The 18,623-nt window shown below is 37.8% G+C and overlaps 1 protein-coding gene across 12 annotated transcripts in view; it reads right to left on the bottom strand.

Annotated features, from left to right (window-relative positions):
• The window catches only part of TNIK (TRAF2 and NCK interacting kinase), a 113,235-nt gene that overhangs the window by 57,009 nt on the left and 37,603 nt on the right, over positions 1-18,623 (bottom strand). For all 12 annotated transcript variants that reach the window (XM_053461004.1, XM_053460992.1, XM_053460996.1 and 9 more), the window contains exons 3-9: positions 15,257-15,313; positions 12,927-13,052; positions 12,395-12,505; positions 5,710-5,800; positions 4,699-4,829; positions 2,549-2,603; positions 470-548 (exon numbers count right to left, since the gene is read on the bottom strand). In XM_053461004.1, the coding sequence (XP_053316979.1) occupies positions 470-548; positions 2,549-2,603; positions 4,699-4,829; positions 5,710-5,800; positions 12,395-12,505; positions 12,927-13,052; positions 15,257-15,313 (650 nt within the window). The remainder of the gene's footprint in view (positions 1-469; positions 549-2,548; positions 2,604-4,698; positions 4,830-5,709; positions 5,801-12,394; positions 12,506-12,926; positions 13,053-15,256; positions 15,314-18,623) is intronic.

The following is an 18,623-nucleotide window of genomic DNA, read 5'->3' as shown; positions in this document are numbered from 1 at the left end:
ATCAGCATATTGCATACCCAAGTGGGTACAAAGCAACAGATGTATAGGATCCATTCTGCTGCTTCCTGGATTTCGTCAAAAGGGTTTTTTTTGCATTTATTTGATCCACGAGAGAGGCGCTGCCCCGGTCTGCATGCCGTTCAAGTTGTTGCATTCCTAATCCTTCATGATAAACTGTGCTTTTCTAGAATGACAACTTGTTTCCACTGAAAAATTGTGTTTTTACAAGATGTACACAGAGGCGGACAAGTCGAGTTTCAACTGGTTTAGAATCAAACAAGCATTTGAAAAGGCAAATATATTTATATATATATACATACACACATATATACATACACACACGCATATATACAGTCTCTGCTTTATTAAAACCTCAGGGTGTAAAGGACAGGCGGCTTTACTTCTTGTCAATGCCTCCTGCAAAAAATATTCACCTTACAAGGGGAAACCATCCTGTTAAAGGACTCACCATTTCTTAGACTTCAATCTAGGAGCTGGATTCCGAGGGATCAGGAACAGGGCTCTCATCGGGTGCATATCACAGAGTGCTAAATGTTATAGAAAAATACGTTAGGTATATATTTTATATATTGTATACAGTAGCATATGGCAACACAACAGGACTAGCCAAAATCACTAGTTATAGAAGCCAGCTCAATGTATACTTGTGTGTATTTTTTACTCTTAATATTCCAGTGATAAAGACAATTTTGGTGATTTAAAGGAACAGTCATTTTATTTTTACAAAACGGTTTCATTAGCAGATATAACAGCCCTGCCTCAGCACACTAACACTCTGCAAGCCACTTGGCTTCCAGCTCCTGACACCAGGAGAAAACACATGTTCATGCGCAACCATGTGCAGCAGACCCGGCAACAATACTGTATCTGCAGCTGCTGCCCAGGCAATCAATTGGTGTTCATGAGTGTTTCACGGCTCAATTCACCGCGACACCCATCATGAGTGATAGGATGAGCAAAGGTCATAACACAGCCATTTATTTCCTAAATCTACCTTAAAGAGGTGATCCTGATGAGCTATAAAATATTTTGTACCATTACACTGATGTTACGTGGCATTTTTGGTTTTTAGAATAGGCATTTGTTGGGTCTCCAAAATGAAATCTGTATCTAGCACTTTGTCATCATGATGAACAAAGGTGCCTTAGTGTCACTAACTAAAGGGAAGTTTAATGGTATTGACTGCAGCTAATTTCACATAGTATTTCTTTTTTTTTTTTTTTTACGGAGACATTTTAGTTGACTTCATAACCTACTAATAGCTTGGTAATTGGGTAAGTCATTAGGGTATGTTACCAGCCCTCTCATACTTCTAGAGATGTAAGAGAAGAAGAAGTAGATGCATAAGCTGCTGTAGCTTATGTCTGAAACACATACTCATAATTCACATAATTACGAGAAACTGCAGTGCTGTAGCTGTGAAGGTTAGCATTATGCCTTCGTCTGTGCTTAGTCATTTATGCAGAGGTACTGTCTGCACTGCTCCTTTATAAAAGGCCATTCTAGCTTTTTTTTTCAAAGGTTTTCATTTTTTTTTTTAAAGCAGTTATTGTCGTGGGAGAAGCAGGACTAAAGAGATACAGTGACCTCCTTCTATATTTCAATGAGCCTCTGGAGGCGGCTGAATTAGCTTTAAGCAGTTGCGATTACAGAAGGACCCCTTGTAAGGAAGGGGAACTGGGAGATTTTCATTGATTTTAGTCCCTAGGCCTCTCCCCCGTCAGCATAGAAGAAAAATATTGTTAAAAATGTAATAACATGGCTTCTACATTTTGGCTTCATTTTTGTTGAATAAATCACGACATTGTGTAATATATGTGTTGTTCATCTAAGGTTGTATTTTTACTCCTGCTGAGGAACAGATGATTGTTATGTTCTGATATGTACTTTTTTTCACACAACTGTATATTAAAAATAACCAAGAATTCTAGGCAGAGACATGCAAAAAGTGGCACAAGGTATGTCACATTTTGATTCCTAACACGGCACATCAGCTTTCTCCTTTGAATATGGCTGCTACTTTATACATAGTGACGAGCATATCACAGTACATGAGCCAGAATTCCTGTACCGTGTGAGAAAGGAATCAAAAATTGCATATGTTGTGTACATGGAGCCCATTGAAAACTCTGCACAGTTTAAGTTCAGCATGCAAGTGTAAGGTTAATCATAAGATAAAATCTTATGCATTAATATTCTATTACCCTGCATTCCAGTTTTATTACGTGAACCCTTGGTTGAAGCTTCCTGACAGCTGGAGACATGGATATTTTTCCCCTTTCTAATGATATGTAGAATTCAGAGTAAAATGAAATAATGAAAAATAAAATTTAAACTCCAGTTTAACTATGTACTCTAATTAAATTATCACAAACACAAAGGGGAAATTTTGTAAGCACACCCAAAATGTGGAAACGAATTCCTTATACGAGTGTTACCTAGTGTCTGATTAATACCCCATACCAGTCTTGGCACGCTGTGTGTTAGTTACAACATAAACACAGCAGCTAAAAGCAGGATTACTTACGTGGAGCTCCTTCGGCCATCTCTATTGCTGTTATTCCTAACGACCACAAATCACTCTGGAAATAAAAAGAAATGCAATTGAAGAAGAAAAAAAGTTATGATTTATCACTGCTGCAGGAGTTTGATGTATTCTTATATAAAGTTCTTCCATGTCTTGATTGAAGTGCTATTCAGAATGAAAAATTATGAACAAGCGTTCGAACGCCATCTCTTCACATTGATGGGAAATGTCTTTCCAATAATACTGGCTTGTGCCTTTCAATCCTGATGAGCAATGGCAATGAACAAGACAAAGTATGTGTCTCCCCTTGCTTTTGAGCAAGCCCTGCTATTAGTTTTCTTATTTTTCTTTTCCAGTAAATTAAACAATGCTTAAGGTGGGACAGCAGTGTAGATCACCCGTGCCGGCTAACATTCAGACAAGATGCCAATTTTGACCCATCCCTGCTTCTCACTACTAAGATTTAAGAGAATTATGTGAAGCTTAGCAATTCTACTAACAAAATACAGGTATATATTCACACAGTTATATCATGAAAAGAGAATTACAAGCAGTAGTGTAATCAAAACCAGTACTTCCAACCAGTACATATATTTAGTGACGTATTTACCATCCGCGCCACTCTAGCCTTGACCTAGGGCAGTGCCTCCACCACCCTCTCCTTCTCTGCATCTGCACTGCATTAAAAGGCGAGCTGTGCCTTTAAGACAGAGCACCTGGATATGATGTCATACTCAGTGCTGTGCCTTTTAGGATAGAGCACCGGGATATGACATCATACGCCAGCGTTCTGTGTCTTAAAGGGCAGTCTTAAGCAGTCTATGGAGGCTATGATCTGCCCCCCACACGTTGGCAGCAGGGGGACTGCCGCCCCTGGACCTAGACGGCGTACACCAGGTTACGTCACTGCACATACATAGTTAAACAAACTGATTTCATGCTGCAGAGGTAATTGTTACATTTGCTTAGGTTTGAGTCATATTAACAAAAACACGTAGTATCAATATCTACTTTTCCAAAAAATGCTACAACATTTGATTTGCTATTTAAAAACCATAGGTGCAATTCCTAAAATCACACCCGGGGCATAAAGAGAATGACCCACGCTTCTCACATATTTAACATAAGGCCTGTCGAATAATAAGCAAAATGGTCCACAGACCTGTACATGTGACTAGCTTGTTTTCTATGGTATGACTACTTTTTATGTTTAAAAGATCTGCAGATTTGCTTACGGGTCAGCACAATTGCAGTTTTACAAGTTTTTGTTTGTTGTTACACCTGCAAGACCTCACCACCATGGGTTTATTTCCAAAGTTGCTAGGATCCTTAATAAGAAGTCTGATAAAAAGTTAAGAGAAGTGCAGAGATGGGCACAAGGGATATTTTAATACACTTAAAGCAGCAATCTACATCATCTGCATCTACATAATACCTCATTCCAATGCTGTATGCTATATTATTCAGCAGAATCTGAAACAAATATTCACAGACACCATGGATCTATCACAATGAGGTATTTAAAAAAGAGCTGGGAGTATTTTAAATAGATTTTAAGCTTTTAATAGGATTAAACTCTATGCATGCAGAAATTCAAGATCATCTTTGAAATACTTCTCATCAGGTAAGTGCCTCGACCTCCTTCCAACAATGCTATTCTTTTCTGAGAACGTTGGAATACGGTCTGTCTGTAAATGGCTATATTATATGGTTTTAAAAAAGTAATCAAAAGGAGTGCATGGGATTATATTGGCGAGAAAAATAAAATGTGCAGTAAGGTTATGGACTTTCGTTTGTAGGCATAAAATCAATATAGTCCTCCTGAAAGATTGGATCATTATGCTTTTGAACTGGGTTTTGATGGCGGGACCGAGAAATCACTAGTTTCAGGTACCTTGTAAGCTGAATCATTTTTCCCTGCAAGGAAAATTATACTCCAAAGACCACAGATCGCACATCTAAATACCATTAGGGTTGACAACTTTGTGATATAGTTAATTATACAGATGCTGAGTGTTACTGTTCTTCTGGTCCAACTACCGCCCTTCACAATAAACTGACATATAAAGAATTCACGTCACCCTCCTTATCTGTATAGTTTTGCCAATTTGACAAGAAAGTTAAAATAATGTTACAGCAGCAATACATACCTTAAAGTCATACGTCGCGTCGGGATTTTCATCACACGCGATGACTTCAGGTGCCATCCAGTAAGGGGTCCCAATGAAGGTGTTCCTTCTGCCTACCGTCCTGTCCAGTTGGGCACTCACCCCAAAATCCACTGTAAAAGAAAACGGTCGGTTTCACAGATCATTAAGTGTATTCACCGACTCACTATACCAAAGGCTATTTATTGCTATTAATATAGCTAAATCAGGGCTAACCCATGACCTAAAGATATAACAAAGAAAGAGAAAAAAGGGATATTAAAATATAACCTTTAATAAATCATAAATAAAAGTGATTTAAGCTTCCAAAGGGGGGGAGGGGGATCAATTAAAAAGCAACAAAGACAGGATTACTTCCCATGTGCTGAATCCAATATGCTGATGTAAATATCACATGAAATGAGATGTATATTTTTAACAGATATTATGAACATAATATTATTTCTATTATTATTGACATTAATAAGTAGGTACATATAATCCCACTTCCTGGAAGGAATGTGTTAAATAACTCATCCTTATAACAAGATTCACTTTAAATATGTTTGTCCAAATAATGTTTACAAGTGTCTTATTTTTAGCGCTGGAACACTATAACTTTACATTTCTGCAATACTTCTTACAAACATCCGTACGTAAGCACAGACTGGGTGGTTTACATTACAGATGCCTACACGTGAAATCTAAAAAAGCAAGCTGAGAAATAATAGTTGTGCCCAAAGTACTGCATTTAACAGTTTGGTACGTCAAACATACGCTATTCTATTTACAGATTTAAATAAAGCACATATAAGTCTATGAAACCCATTGCGTTTACAACTAGAGCAGCCATCTTAACTTCCTGTCCCCAAGATTTGGACGATTACTCCTTCCTTTTTGTTAAGAATTAATTAAGTTGATTGGCGAAAGCTGAAAACGAGGTCTACGTGACTTTCCTCATTTAAACACACAACGACAAGACTTCATTTTTACCCCTTTATAATTCTCCCTTACCGAGTTTAACTTCAGCATTCTCTGTCAGCAAGACATTCTGCCCCTTAATGTCTCGATGAATCACTTTGTGCTGGTGCAGATGACTCAGGCCCTGGGGAGATTGATGAGGAATCGCAAACTGTAATGAGTATCTCAAGGCAAAGAAATAAATTACAACAGAGCCGCTCGTCTGTCACCTTAAAATTCATTTCGGTACCAAAAGCATATTCGTAAAGGTTTAGATGGTGTAGATTAATTTAGCCCTCATTCTAAAGATGAGTGCAATCACTAGTGAGCTTGACACAATGGAGAGCCTGTTTACAAAACATTTTATGGTGAGGTTATCTAAATTAACTAATTAGTGCAAGCAATGCCATAATAATAATAATAAATTATAATAAAAACATTACAATATGTCTATGTTGCTAAATGGCCTAGAGTGGAGAGAAAGCTGGTATTGGGAATTACAGAAGAGTCTCAGTGGGTTTTTGACATTTTCAGCCAGTTATGAGAGAACTGAACTAATGAAATTAGTAATAAGAGTAAAGTTCAGATTTTGTTTTGTTAAAAAAAATGTAATTGTGTAGCATTACGTGCATAATGTAAATCATAAAATTCATACCTTTCCAAAAATAAATTAAAATACAAAAAAAAAAAAACACATTTTCACTGAGATTGTATCTTTACAACCAAACTTGTTATTCAAAAGAAAAGAAAAATGGCTAAACACGCATTAACAACATGTCCAGCAGGGTAGACTCACTGACTGATTATCAATTAGAGAAAGCTAGCCCTCAGGGGCTTAGTTGGACATGTCTGACATATGCCAGCAGAGAACAGATTACTGAAACACCAGCCTGACTAGAATGATAAAATTGATAAAAACCAATCCAATCCATTTGAGTGCAGTTAAAGTTAAAAAGTCCTAAATATCATCATGAGTCAACCGGTAAATGTACTTTTTCCAACCCTGAGCTGGGAGTTTTAGATTGGAGTTTTAGATCCGAGTCTGACCCTGCTCTTTACAGTCATACCTTTCAAAAAGGTTTACCTCGAAGCCCTAAATTAAATGCACCAAAACCTTACTTTTCTTCATTAATGCCCATTGTTCCTGATTGAGTTAAAGAACAGGTGATATGTGACCTGACAATTTCTATCATAGCAGTAGCTTCATTTGGCATTATCGACCCAATTTAATATGGTGAGATATTGTAATAAGTTGCCACAACAGAACCTTAAATCATATGTGCCAGTGACAAAGAACACACAAGAGAACCAACAACCCCAGATGTAAGCTTTAGCTTTCATGGGCCTAGTCAGTGGGGTCTGGTCGGTATCCATCTAGGCACAAGTGAGCAAGGAGGTCCATGCCTGGACTCAACTTTACACTTAGGGGGGACTCCAAGAGATTATTAAAAGGGTAAAATACCAGCGATCAACGTAAGCAGAAATTTGACTCCCATTTTGTTTCAGGACTGCCTCTGTAGGAAGGATCAGACTGATACGTCAAGATTTTTCCTCGGTTATGACTTAACAGAGCTAAGCCTTGAAACGCTTATGAGTGGGGACACAGTTCATGGCAGGCTATTAAGCGGTTGTCCATTCTCATTTGCTTTTTTGTATGCAGCCGTAAAATACTAAAAGCACCCATTGTTAATATCAAATGGAAACATCTTTTATAAGTCCTGTACACCAGGGCTCGACAAATCCCAGGCGCCAGGTCGCCATGGCGACTCAGAATTTTGTCCTGGCGCCTAGGAGTTTGTCAGCCTCTTACATTCACAAAAAATGCCCCCGTGTCACCACGTGGGGGCGCTGCTGTTGCTGTCTGCCCAGGAGTCTGGGCAGACAGCACAGCCACTCAGAGCCCGACCCCGAGATCACTCCCACGGAGTGATCCTGTAGGCTGAAACCGCGATTGCAGAGAAACCTGCAATAGCGTTTTCAGCTGCCACAGGCAGCTTCAGGAAAGGGGGTTCAGTGTTGATTGGGTCCCCACACAAGTGTGGGGACCTGACACAACATCCCCCTGCTGCCTGATCGCTCCATGAGAGCGACAGGGCAGCGTTAACCCCTTCAATGCCGCGATCGCGGCATTTAGGGGTTAATTCCCGTTTTTCAAGGGGCTCTGCTGCTGGTGGTCTGCCTGGAAGTCCAGGCAGACCAGCAACAGCAAAAACGAGCCCCCACAAGCCCTTTGATGACTCCTGTAGGCATGGAAGCCTACAGCAGTCATCAGAGACTCCCCCCTGCAATGGCTGGTCTATAGACCAGCAATTGCTTCCCAGCTGCCAGAGGCAGCTTCAGTGACAGGGGGAGAGGGTTCTTTGGTCTCCACATGAGTGTGGAGACCAGCCCCAACACCCCCCTGCTGCCTGATCGCTCCATGAGAGCGACAGTGCAGCGTTAACCCCTTCAATTCCACAATTGTTTATAACACATTCGTGGCATTGCAGGGGTTAACATTTGTCCCCACAAGCTTGTGGGGACTAAATATCAATCAATGCTGTGCTCCAATGGAACATCAGCATTGAAAGTGTTAAAATTAATTTAAAAAGTGTTAAAATTAATTAATTAATTATTTTTTAAAAAAAAAAAAAACAGCACTGACCTGAAAGTCCAGGGTGCTTCCAGGTCAAATGCTGTGAGTTTAGTAAGTGGGCTGATGATGATCAGATCACTCCTAACCAACTGTTAGTTTAAAAAAAATCCTGGCTCCTAACTTTTTTAGCTGGCGCCTAGATTCACAACAAATTTGTCAAGCCCTGCTGTACACAATACGAACAAGAATTGCTGAAGCATATTGCTACCTAGTTCATAGCATCAGTAAATCAGTTTTAAATAAATAAAACAAATGCATCTAATTCTTGATTATTGTCGGATTTACACGATAGCTGATATTTTGTTATGCTGCTAAAAGTCATAAGGAATTTAAAGTGGGATCAACCAAATTTAGAAATAAAGCGGCAGGGGATCATGCTTTATACAGGACCTAATTGCAGACCTGATCTGCAACATGGACTCGCTTTTCAATTGTTGCTGCGGACTGACCTTATTCTTCTTTAAAAAAAAATAAAATTAACAGAATTCTTGTAATACAATCTAGAGTAAAGAACTCTGAATGTGTTTTTTTTTAAGCTAAATATATATTGTGGATATTTTACCAGCACAAAAAAACTAATTTGTTTTCCTGACATAAGCAGTTAGATTGTGTCATTGGTAATATGGTTGTCCCTCACGTAATTAAAATCCAAGTTCGTGGTGTTATTTTGGCTATAAATTATAAAGAGCTACACTGTACCACTAAGAATAAGTTTTCCAGGCAGTCTGCGGTGAGGAACACAGCCATGACAATATTTGTAGATGTAGGAAGCGCGTATCCACCTCCCCCCCCCATTTATTAATTACGACCAGATCCCTTTTGTTGAGTCATAATTAAGCCGCAATCTTCACAGTAATATGATCATTAATTGAAGCTGGAGAGGTGCGTAGTCCGAATTCTCAGATCTATAAATCCTTTTCCTCATATTTCCTGTGATAACGGTTAGCATGCTGATAATGTGAAATGAACGTTTTGAACATTTCAGGTTCAGGAAAAAATATAGTAAAATATTTACTATTAGGCCTTACAACGGGATCTATAAAAATAGTAAACATATGAGCGAAAATATGGCATTCCTTGAACACTTCATTCCGCCCAATAGAAAAGAATAAAAATCCACATACATGGAATAAAAAAAATCACTTTACATTATGAAGGTTCAGGGCCAGCGAGTTTCTGCTGCAGGAAGAGAGTGGCTGGCCCTATATAATGTATGGTAAAAATCACTAAAATTCAGTGAGGGCCAGCTCCGCAAGATGGAGAACATGGCAGTGAAAGCCCTTCATAATAAATAGTGAAGTAAGGGAGATGAAACCACAACTCTCCTGCCAACTCTCCCTTTAGCAAATAAATCCCACTACGCTCTTATGAGTGACCATCGCAGCTGAAGGACACCGTTATTGAACACAGCAAACCTATGGCTCTGGAAACGGCAGCACCCGCCGCTACTCCCTGCTCTGTGTACGTGTGAGGGTATGCTCCGGGTTGACTGTATTCATCCCACTATTCTCTTTCACGGCTAATTCTGCTACATTGAAGCACTGATGACATATAAATGTCTTTCATAAGACACACTTGATGTGCTGCCTGTAATCCCCTTTCATGGACAAAAAGGCTTAATTTCGAATACTCATTGTGCCTTTTATGTCAACAAGGTTGGTTTTAATGCCAGTTCCAGAGTTTATTGGAAGGAGTGGGCCTGACTTAACAATTCAGCTATTGTTACATATACGTCATTAAAATGTTGCATTTTAATGAAAGCCTCTGTAAGCTCACGTGCGTCTATCTGAATAATTGACTTCTTTGCATTAACTTGAGTCATTGCTCGTCACTTGCTACAAGATATTCATTTATCAGCTGTAATGGCCACATTACGCTTCACATTGATGCATTAACATAAATCAGCCAGTTAGCCACAATGACCTTCTGTGTGTTCTTCTTGTATCACAGTGTAAGATCTCCTCAATATGTCAATTGCAAACACTATGTTCTAAATGAACAGAAGAAAAACCACAAGAACAAAACAAGTCAAGGAATAATCAACAGAAAGTTTACAGCGCGTTGAAACAAGATGAAAAACGTATTCTGGTCGCATTGGACCTACTCCAGTGAGACGTTCCTAAAAAAGGACTGAGTTGGATACATATAATGCACAAGATTGAAGATCTTCTTCATCAGGCTCTTCATGATGCATAGTAAACCCAACGAGACTTTTCTTGCTGAGCTCCATTAATATGCACCATTTACAATCTCCTCATCAGTAATGCGCTGTGTATCCAAACCGAGCTGAATTTAATCGCCAAATTCTCTTGACAGCTATCCAGTAAATAAATTCCTTCATGTTCCATGCGGGTCACCTTCTTTTTCTGTCACCAAACCTCCTTCAAGATTTCTACGATCCTCTTTACCTTTCGGAATGAAATCAATAAAACTGCTAGGGTTGGCAGTATAACTTTTACTATTCCCAAAGCTTGCATACAGAGGGGACAAAAGGTTTATTTGGTTATAAAGGAACATGAATCACAATGCGGTATATGGGACACAGATTCAGTTTTTATGGGATGCGGTGGTTTGGCTTGGACACAAATTCATACATATATATATATATATATATATATATAAATATATTACTTTCTGCGGCAGCCTATTTATCCTCTCTGAATACAGCTGAAATCTGAGAGGCGGCCAGTAAGTCCATTTAACATTTAAGTGAATGTTTAGCACAATTTATTTTCTCCAGTGTAAAAGGAAGACTTGAAACCTTGAAGGAACCGCATCTTGATGTGCTTGATGTACTGCCAAAAAAAAAAAAGCCGGAAACCTTGAACATCGAAACAGTGAATGATACCATTTTGTATCATTTTGCGCATGCAGTTCAGCTTCCAATAGTCTCTTACACTGATGGCATGCTCCGCTCTCCCACAGATTCCTTTGCGTTTTGTCTTTTTTTTTTTTTACAGATCTCATATGTGGACAACAATGCCCATTCCATATGATAGTAGGTCAACATCTCTGATAAAAGTCTACTAAATTTATTATTTAGATTTTATGCAGATGAGGAAAAAAGTTGGACACAAAGCCATTTTCTGGACACGCTCTTAACCAAGTAAGGCGTCTTCTCATAAGCGATTGTTTTAAAATACAGGCGTTTGGTAAATTCGCCGTCATTCTAAATACTTTAGCCTAATCCTCCGTGCTCTCCGTGGCTTCGGATAACTCGTGCGAGGTTTTGTTTAGTCAGGAGTATTGCTGGCGCACCGCTACGTTCTTCCAGTTTACTGTTGTTGTGCAGCAGAGGGACATCAAGTTAATTAAACATGTTTGTATCTTGTTTGCTGCCCTCGGATAGTCTGACTGTTAGACCAAGATATGAGAAGCTCCCAGTCTCTTCTGTCCTTGACTCATTCATCGAGTGATAAACGCCACTGGTTTTCAGATTTTTATATAAAAAGGCTCCACTTTGGGGATGCATCTGTATAATAGAAGTAAGCTTTCCAACATCCCCTCTTTAATATCTGACTGCGGGATTTGTTAATGCTTATAGGATTTGTTTATGTGTATATGGCACCAATCTGATTACCCTACTTCATTGTCTGCCCCATCAATTTTCACTTATATGAGATAGCGGTTGTCAAATCAATCCCTCAAGGTGCCAATTTAAGGCATAATGGCGTTATAATATATTGTTCATTTTGCAATATAAACCTTTCAAAAAGTACAGCCATGTTCCCACACTCCAGAAGTTAACGATCACCAGACCCCCGTTTCATACAATTAAGGGGAAATTGATTTTTGTTTGCTATAAATAGGTCAGTTATTTCATTATGTTTTGTTAAAGCCATTGCATGTGCAGTATAATCAATACAGTATCCTCATCTACCAGGGTACAGGTATTGATTTTCCAACTTCAGAGGCCAAACGGCTCACAATATCAGACATCACCTTTCTCTTCATCCCAGGATAAGCAAGCAGACTAACATAACATCAATACAGAAATTGGTAAATTACTAGGAAAAAATATATAATGTTCTCTTGACTTGAAATAAGGAAAGATGAACCATTTTGGACCAACGATTGGCTCCAGTACGTTAATCTCTGCCTTACCCGTAAGATCTCTCTGCAGATGTAGGCAATCCACTCCTCTTTCAATGTGTTGCCTTTGGTGTTCTTGATCAAATCTGTGACAGACCCAGCACCACAGAACTCCATCACAAGCTTGTGGAGGAAAAACAAACATATTAGACATTTTATTATGAATGACTTGAGGTCCACCTGATATTAAACATAGCATGGTCCCATCATTAGAAACAGAAACATGTGACGGCAGAGAAGAACCATTAGGCCCATAGAGCATACAGTTTAAATCACTGGCCCCAGAGTGAAATGGGGCACAAAATTCCTTTTAAATATATCGTTGGTGATGTGTTTTACCCCAGCTATTAGTTTACAGTTAATTATGGAAATATTAGAGCACATGCAAACAATGAGGATTATATATTATCTTTTCTGGGGCAGTGCCACAATATGGTGAAACATGCATACACACATTTACATATCCTTTATATTCATGATGCAATCCATATGGAATATATAGTAGTTAAATTGGATAAACAATAAATGACGAGTATTTGCTTACCCACAGCTGATCATCCATTCCCGGTGGGTTCTTTTTTATAAATGCCCCATAATACGTAGCTATATTTCTGTGATGTGAGTATTTCTTAAGCATATTAATCTCTTGTTTGATCTCTTCCTCTTCATCCTAGATCAAAGACAAAAAAATCTTACTTTAATAAATAATAAATACAATTCAATTTATATATCAAACTGTATGGAATTAATTTTATGGAACTATATATTTTAAATGTACATTATAAACACAGCTCACATTCTGTATTTAAGCTAAGCCCCCAATTGTTTTTCAAAGCTATTTTTGTGAAGCATTTTAACATACAAGTTTGAGCGTTTAACTCTCAATTTCCACATTCGCTTTACCATGCCTTAATGTACAAAAAAAATAAACGGTAAAGATGCATGTCAATTAAACAATCATAAGGGACATAACAATAAGCAACATTGCAGTGTTGTCCTTATTAAACCCTATATAGTTACCACTGAAGTATACTCGCCATAGTGATATGGTAAGTAGCCCAACCATTCTTTTTATTGTAATAAGGTATGGTATCAGGCTTGGATAACCTGTAATCCTCCAACTATTCTTGAACTATGAATTTCATTCCACAGCAATGCCAGAGAATGGAAGAAATGGAAGTTGTAAGCACAAGGGAACAAATGATGTAAGATTTCAGAACCTCAGAGGCCTTAACCATATACAACTTAAATAAAAAAAAGTGTCAGTGAAGTATGGGCAAAGAGACAAAATAATAAAACACCTTTAATATCAATTAAATACCTCATTTTCACTTGGACAAAGATTAGATCTAATCTTTGCCCAAGTGAAAATGAGGTATTTAATTGATATTAATGGTGTTTTATTATTTTGTTTTTCTCTCGTCGGGAACAGACAATTTTATGACACTGGCTAAGACTGATGGAATTATATTAAAAAAAGGCTGTCTAGAGAAGTGGGAGTTACAATATAACCATAGGGCTCTCATTTTCTGTAGAAAAGTGTTTTGGAAAATATTTTTTTGTTAATGTGTTTTTTTGGAACATTTTATTGACCTTAGCCGTGAACTTTCCATATAAAAGTAAGTAAAAGATAACATTACATTGCATAAGTATTTTGTGTTTTCAGCATGTACTAGAATGTTCATTATCTTTTTTACAAAACAGATATCTTCCATTCTCACAACAATGTCCTTGTTGGCCGTCGATGTGCAAACAATAGTTTGATATGGAATTCAAACGAAAAGTTTTTCCCTTCCTATTGTACATCATCTGACACTAGAAGAAATCATGTAACTATATCAAGGTGCGTGCCTTAAAAAGAGACACTTTAGGCCTCAAAAAAAAAATAACGAATTGTAAAGAACTGAGTATTTAAACACATTCTTTAAACCTGTAGAATGTCTTCTCTGTGTACTGGAGATTAATCCACTGATTGGCTGCATTAAGCAGCCAATCAGTGCCAAAAAAACAGTAGAATATCTCCTCTGGGCTCCGACGTTTGCACCGCTGATTGGCTGCGTGAAGCATCTGCTCAGAAAGCATCCTCGTAACCAATAAGACCTGAATTAGCACGCTTGATAAGCCAATGTTGGAGCTGACTAGCGGTAAGTACACCATGCCAAGAGAACATATATTCTACATACCAAATACAGGGATTCTCCTGAAACTAGACATACCCATTAAAGTGTATATGGTGTCTAAAGTGTACCTTTAAAACAGAGCTGCACAACCCCAGTCCACAAGGGACACATTTTTTGGATATGTCAGTTTCCATTAAATCTTGAATGGGAGTGCTTCCCTGCCACTGATTGGCTCCTCTGAGCAAGATGCTGCAGCATTTTAGGAAGGTAAGGATTTTACTTTTTTCATGGAAACAACGGAATGTATATTGAAGCACTACCGAAACAAGTACGGTTCGTTGATGGGGCCTTATGGGACCTTAATACAGATCCTTCAAGTGTTTGGCTTAGGATTCTTTCCCTCGCACATGAAATGAAAATAGTCTTTTTCCTTTAAGTTCCCAAGTAGATATTATTAGTTAAAGACTACAGAACCAAGGCCTTTGACGCATTACATTTTTGCTGGCACGGAGGAACATATTTTTACCTCTGTGGTCGGGAATAAGTTGAGATATTTGGATGAATTGCATCAAATGACCTTAAAATAAATATCTAAAGGAAAAATGTTTTTATTAATTTACTTGCCTTATTTCAGAGACACAAAGTTAATAGAATACATACAGTTTATTTAATGAAATATCTGATCATCACAGATTATGTATAAATATTCTCTGCAAATTCATTTAAATTTAAAAGTAATAATAAAATAGATTACCCCGGTGACATCCATAACCTTGATGGCAGCAAGCTGTCCCGTTTTAACATGTCGACCCTGAAAAGAAAAATAAAGGTTTTGTTAAAACACTTACAAATTTCTTAAAAAAAAAAAGCAAAAGGAATTCTTATCTTTTTGCTGTAGGCTGGGAATAGTGCCAAATGTATCAAAATACTCAAGAATTCCGAGTATTCATACATGGCCCGCTTCTACCATTGTTTTTAGTATAAGAAGTAAAATAATTTCATTTCTACCTTTTCATTAAATGTTTATCGTTGGAGAGAACAAGGAAAGGAGGGGAAATGGAAAGGTAGAGTCGCTGAAATCCTTTAAAAAAAATGGAATGCTTTGCGGAGATGACTAACGAGTGAATCCTTCTAAACGTAGGCCAACCCTGTTGTCCACTTACAACCCTAACGGTTGCGAAAATTACATTTCTCACCAAAGTTAATCTTCCTCTTTTAGATTGAAACGATTCCCCCGATACAAAATAAGGTAATGCAATCACGTAAAAATGTTCCTTTTTGCTTTGGAGAAATGCAGATTATGCCTAAATGAAATCTTTTCGAACAAGCTGGAAACGTTATACACTCCTGAGCCGCAGCTAAAAGTGTATAATACATAGCATCCCACAAATAGAAGCATATGCATTATTTGTGCAGTGCCCCAGGACTCGTGGAAGAGTCCTAAATTAAATATAATTGTGACAATAACCCTGCCAGAAAATAATTCAGTGCCCGGTCGGCAGAGAGGGAACACAAGTGTTCTGGGCAAATCCGAGAGTAAATGAAATGCAGATATTTATGAATCGTGCGTTAGAGCCCTAAGGACATCGTAACGTAGCTACACAGATGTATGAGCAGAAGCTTCGGGTCGTCACAGACTGACAAATGATGTATTTAAAATGATCAAAGCTTTTACAATCTTTTAAAGTCACTTGGAGGCCATTCCCGTTGGCCAATCCTCTCGTGCAGTTTTATTAATTAGAAAATGAATATGGCAAGTCCAACATAGACCAGAAGACTTCATTTACCTAGCACTGGTACAGATAAAGTCTTCTGGTCTATGAGCATCAACTGCATCTCTGATGATACCTAGCCAGGTGATCATGGGAGTTGGAGTTAACCTGCTGCCCTGTTAAGACACTTAGTTGATTTAGGCCATTATCTTTTAGCTACTGTATAATTAAGAGGCCGGTCAAGCACAAATACACTACTATCATCAGTCTCTGTTAGTTATCTTTTGGAAGAAATTTCCTGGAAACATACCTGTATTAATGAACTCAGTGTTCAGAAAACACAGGTTCATAACGGTAATTGGTAAAGAAAAAAAAAAAAGAAAAAAAAGGATTGTACTAATAAAAATTCAGGTCTTTATCAGGAATATGAATTTTCGAGCCATAAAGATAGTGCTGTTGGCAGTCTTTCACACAATGTAAACAAAAGAAACACATGTACCAACAACGATCTTCCATTCATTTATTGATATGGATAAAGTACCTGTACTAGATAAACCTAACGACTAGATTCCCAGCAATCTAAACAAGCACAGATTATAGTAACTAGAACATAAAATGCATTCGCAAAAACACAGGCTCTGGCAAAGTATGGAATGTCCGTTACAAAAACTAGAGGAAAAACGTGTACATAAACATCCAAGAAGAAAAGGACAAATGACTCAATGACTGTCTCGAGAAAAAGACGCATAGCGCGCTCCTTGTGCTGGATTTATTGTTATATAAAGTGAAAGGTTTATTCAATAAAGTACGAGTTGTATTTACTCAGCAGCGAGCGATGCAATGTGATGGGCCAACCAAGGCTAGTTTCTTAGGCAGTTAATGGCGCATTAGGCTTGGATAATGCACCGTTAATGCGGCAAGGTGACGGGTTTAGCCTTTCAGCCATAATTTCATCCCTACATGTCTACATCGTATTAGAACAGAGGCTTATATTGGTCAAATGATACAAAAATCACGACTCATTTTCTGATAAAAAAATTATATATACACACACACACACACACACACACATTATATATATTTATATATACGAAGTCACATTTTTTTTTTTTCTAGGGTTTTCCTCATGTCTGGAATCAGCTTATGTACTAGACTCCTCGTAGCTTTATGCCTGTTGTGGTCATAAACTTAGAGGAAATATATAAACTGTGAATATTTGTTCACTACCATATTTTAAAAATCAAATGGGGCGAGTCCCGAAAAAAATATTTTTAAAGAAAAATTAAGACATTTTCTATTAATATACTATCATAAAAGAAATATAATTTCAGGTCAATGCAAATATTTATCAATGGATATTTTAGACGTACGTAACTAAATATAGGCATAGCTGTTTCAATCACAACCCCGGTAATCAACGTTTAATAATATATGTAATCTGTATTATAAGGTTAACAAAAAAAAAACAAAAAAAAAAAAACAGGCTAGCAATTATTAAATAAAATGGCAACTAGAATAGATTTAGTAATTGATGAGGGTTACTCATGTCACCGTTGTCAAGGATACGGTTCTGACACTTTGTTTCTGTGCCATATGTGACATTCACCATCTCATTCACAGAGATTAATCCTTCTTTTTGGATGAAGGTTTGATTAAAAAAGCAGCCGAATGAGAAGTTCTAGCACCATAGTTAATAATAGCCCCTTCACAGTGATGTCAGAATGGTGGTCACATATGCTTTGGCCCCTCTTATAGGTGAAGTCAAACACGTAAACCTCTTTCCTACCAAGTCAGCTTCATTAGCAAAGCAACGGCTGGCTGACCTTCTGGCATTCTAAAGGTTAAAGGCACTCGTAGGCGGCGCACTGTTCTTCATCAAATCCCCATTCAAATGCAAATGTGTTGCATAATCGTAGAAAGGCAGTTTCAAAAAACCTCATCTAAATAAAACGAAAATATACTATTGGCGTCAGCCAACAAACCTAATCTCTGTAGACCATTTTCCAACATCTTGGGCAAGAAAAAATGTCTTGGTGTTCCAGACGAAATTGTCAAAGCTTAGATTTAGAAATCAGAACAACATTGTGTTTTTTGTAAAGGAAACAGCAAATTGGAGCACTGCTGATCAATGATAAACGTGTACGTGATAGAAAAGCTCTAAGAGGTCCTGCAGGGCAAAGTACTATCTCTCAGCCTTGAGGCACATTTTGATGGGTGCCACAATAAGGCGTCGCTTTAGCTGGTATTTTCATGGTAGACTAATAAACAATTTACGTAGGGACAAAATACTCAATCTAGTGAAAAGCACCTAAATTGTATTAAATGGATGCCTTGGCAATGTTCGTCAATGCCCCATCAGCCCAATATATATATCTATATACATATATAGCAGTTTAGGCTCATTAACTC

The sequence above is a fragment of the Spea bombifrons genome, chromosome 3, assembly GCF_027358695.1.
Source record: "Spea bombifrons isolate aSpeBom1 chromosome 3, aSpeBom1.2.pri, whole genome shotgun sequence".
Lineage (NCBI taxonomy): Eukaryota > Metazoa > Chordata > Amphibia > Anura > Pelobatidae > Spea > Spea bombifrons.
The sequence above is the reverse complement of the archived record's forward strand: the minus strand, read 5'-3'. Positions and strand labels throughout refer to the sequence as shown.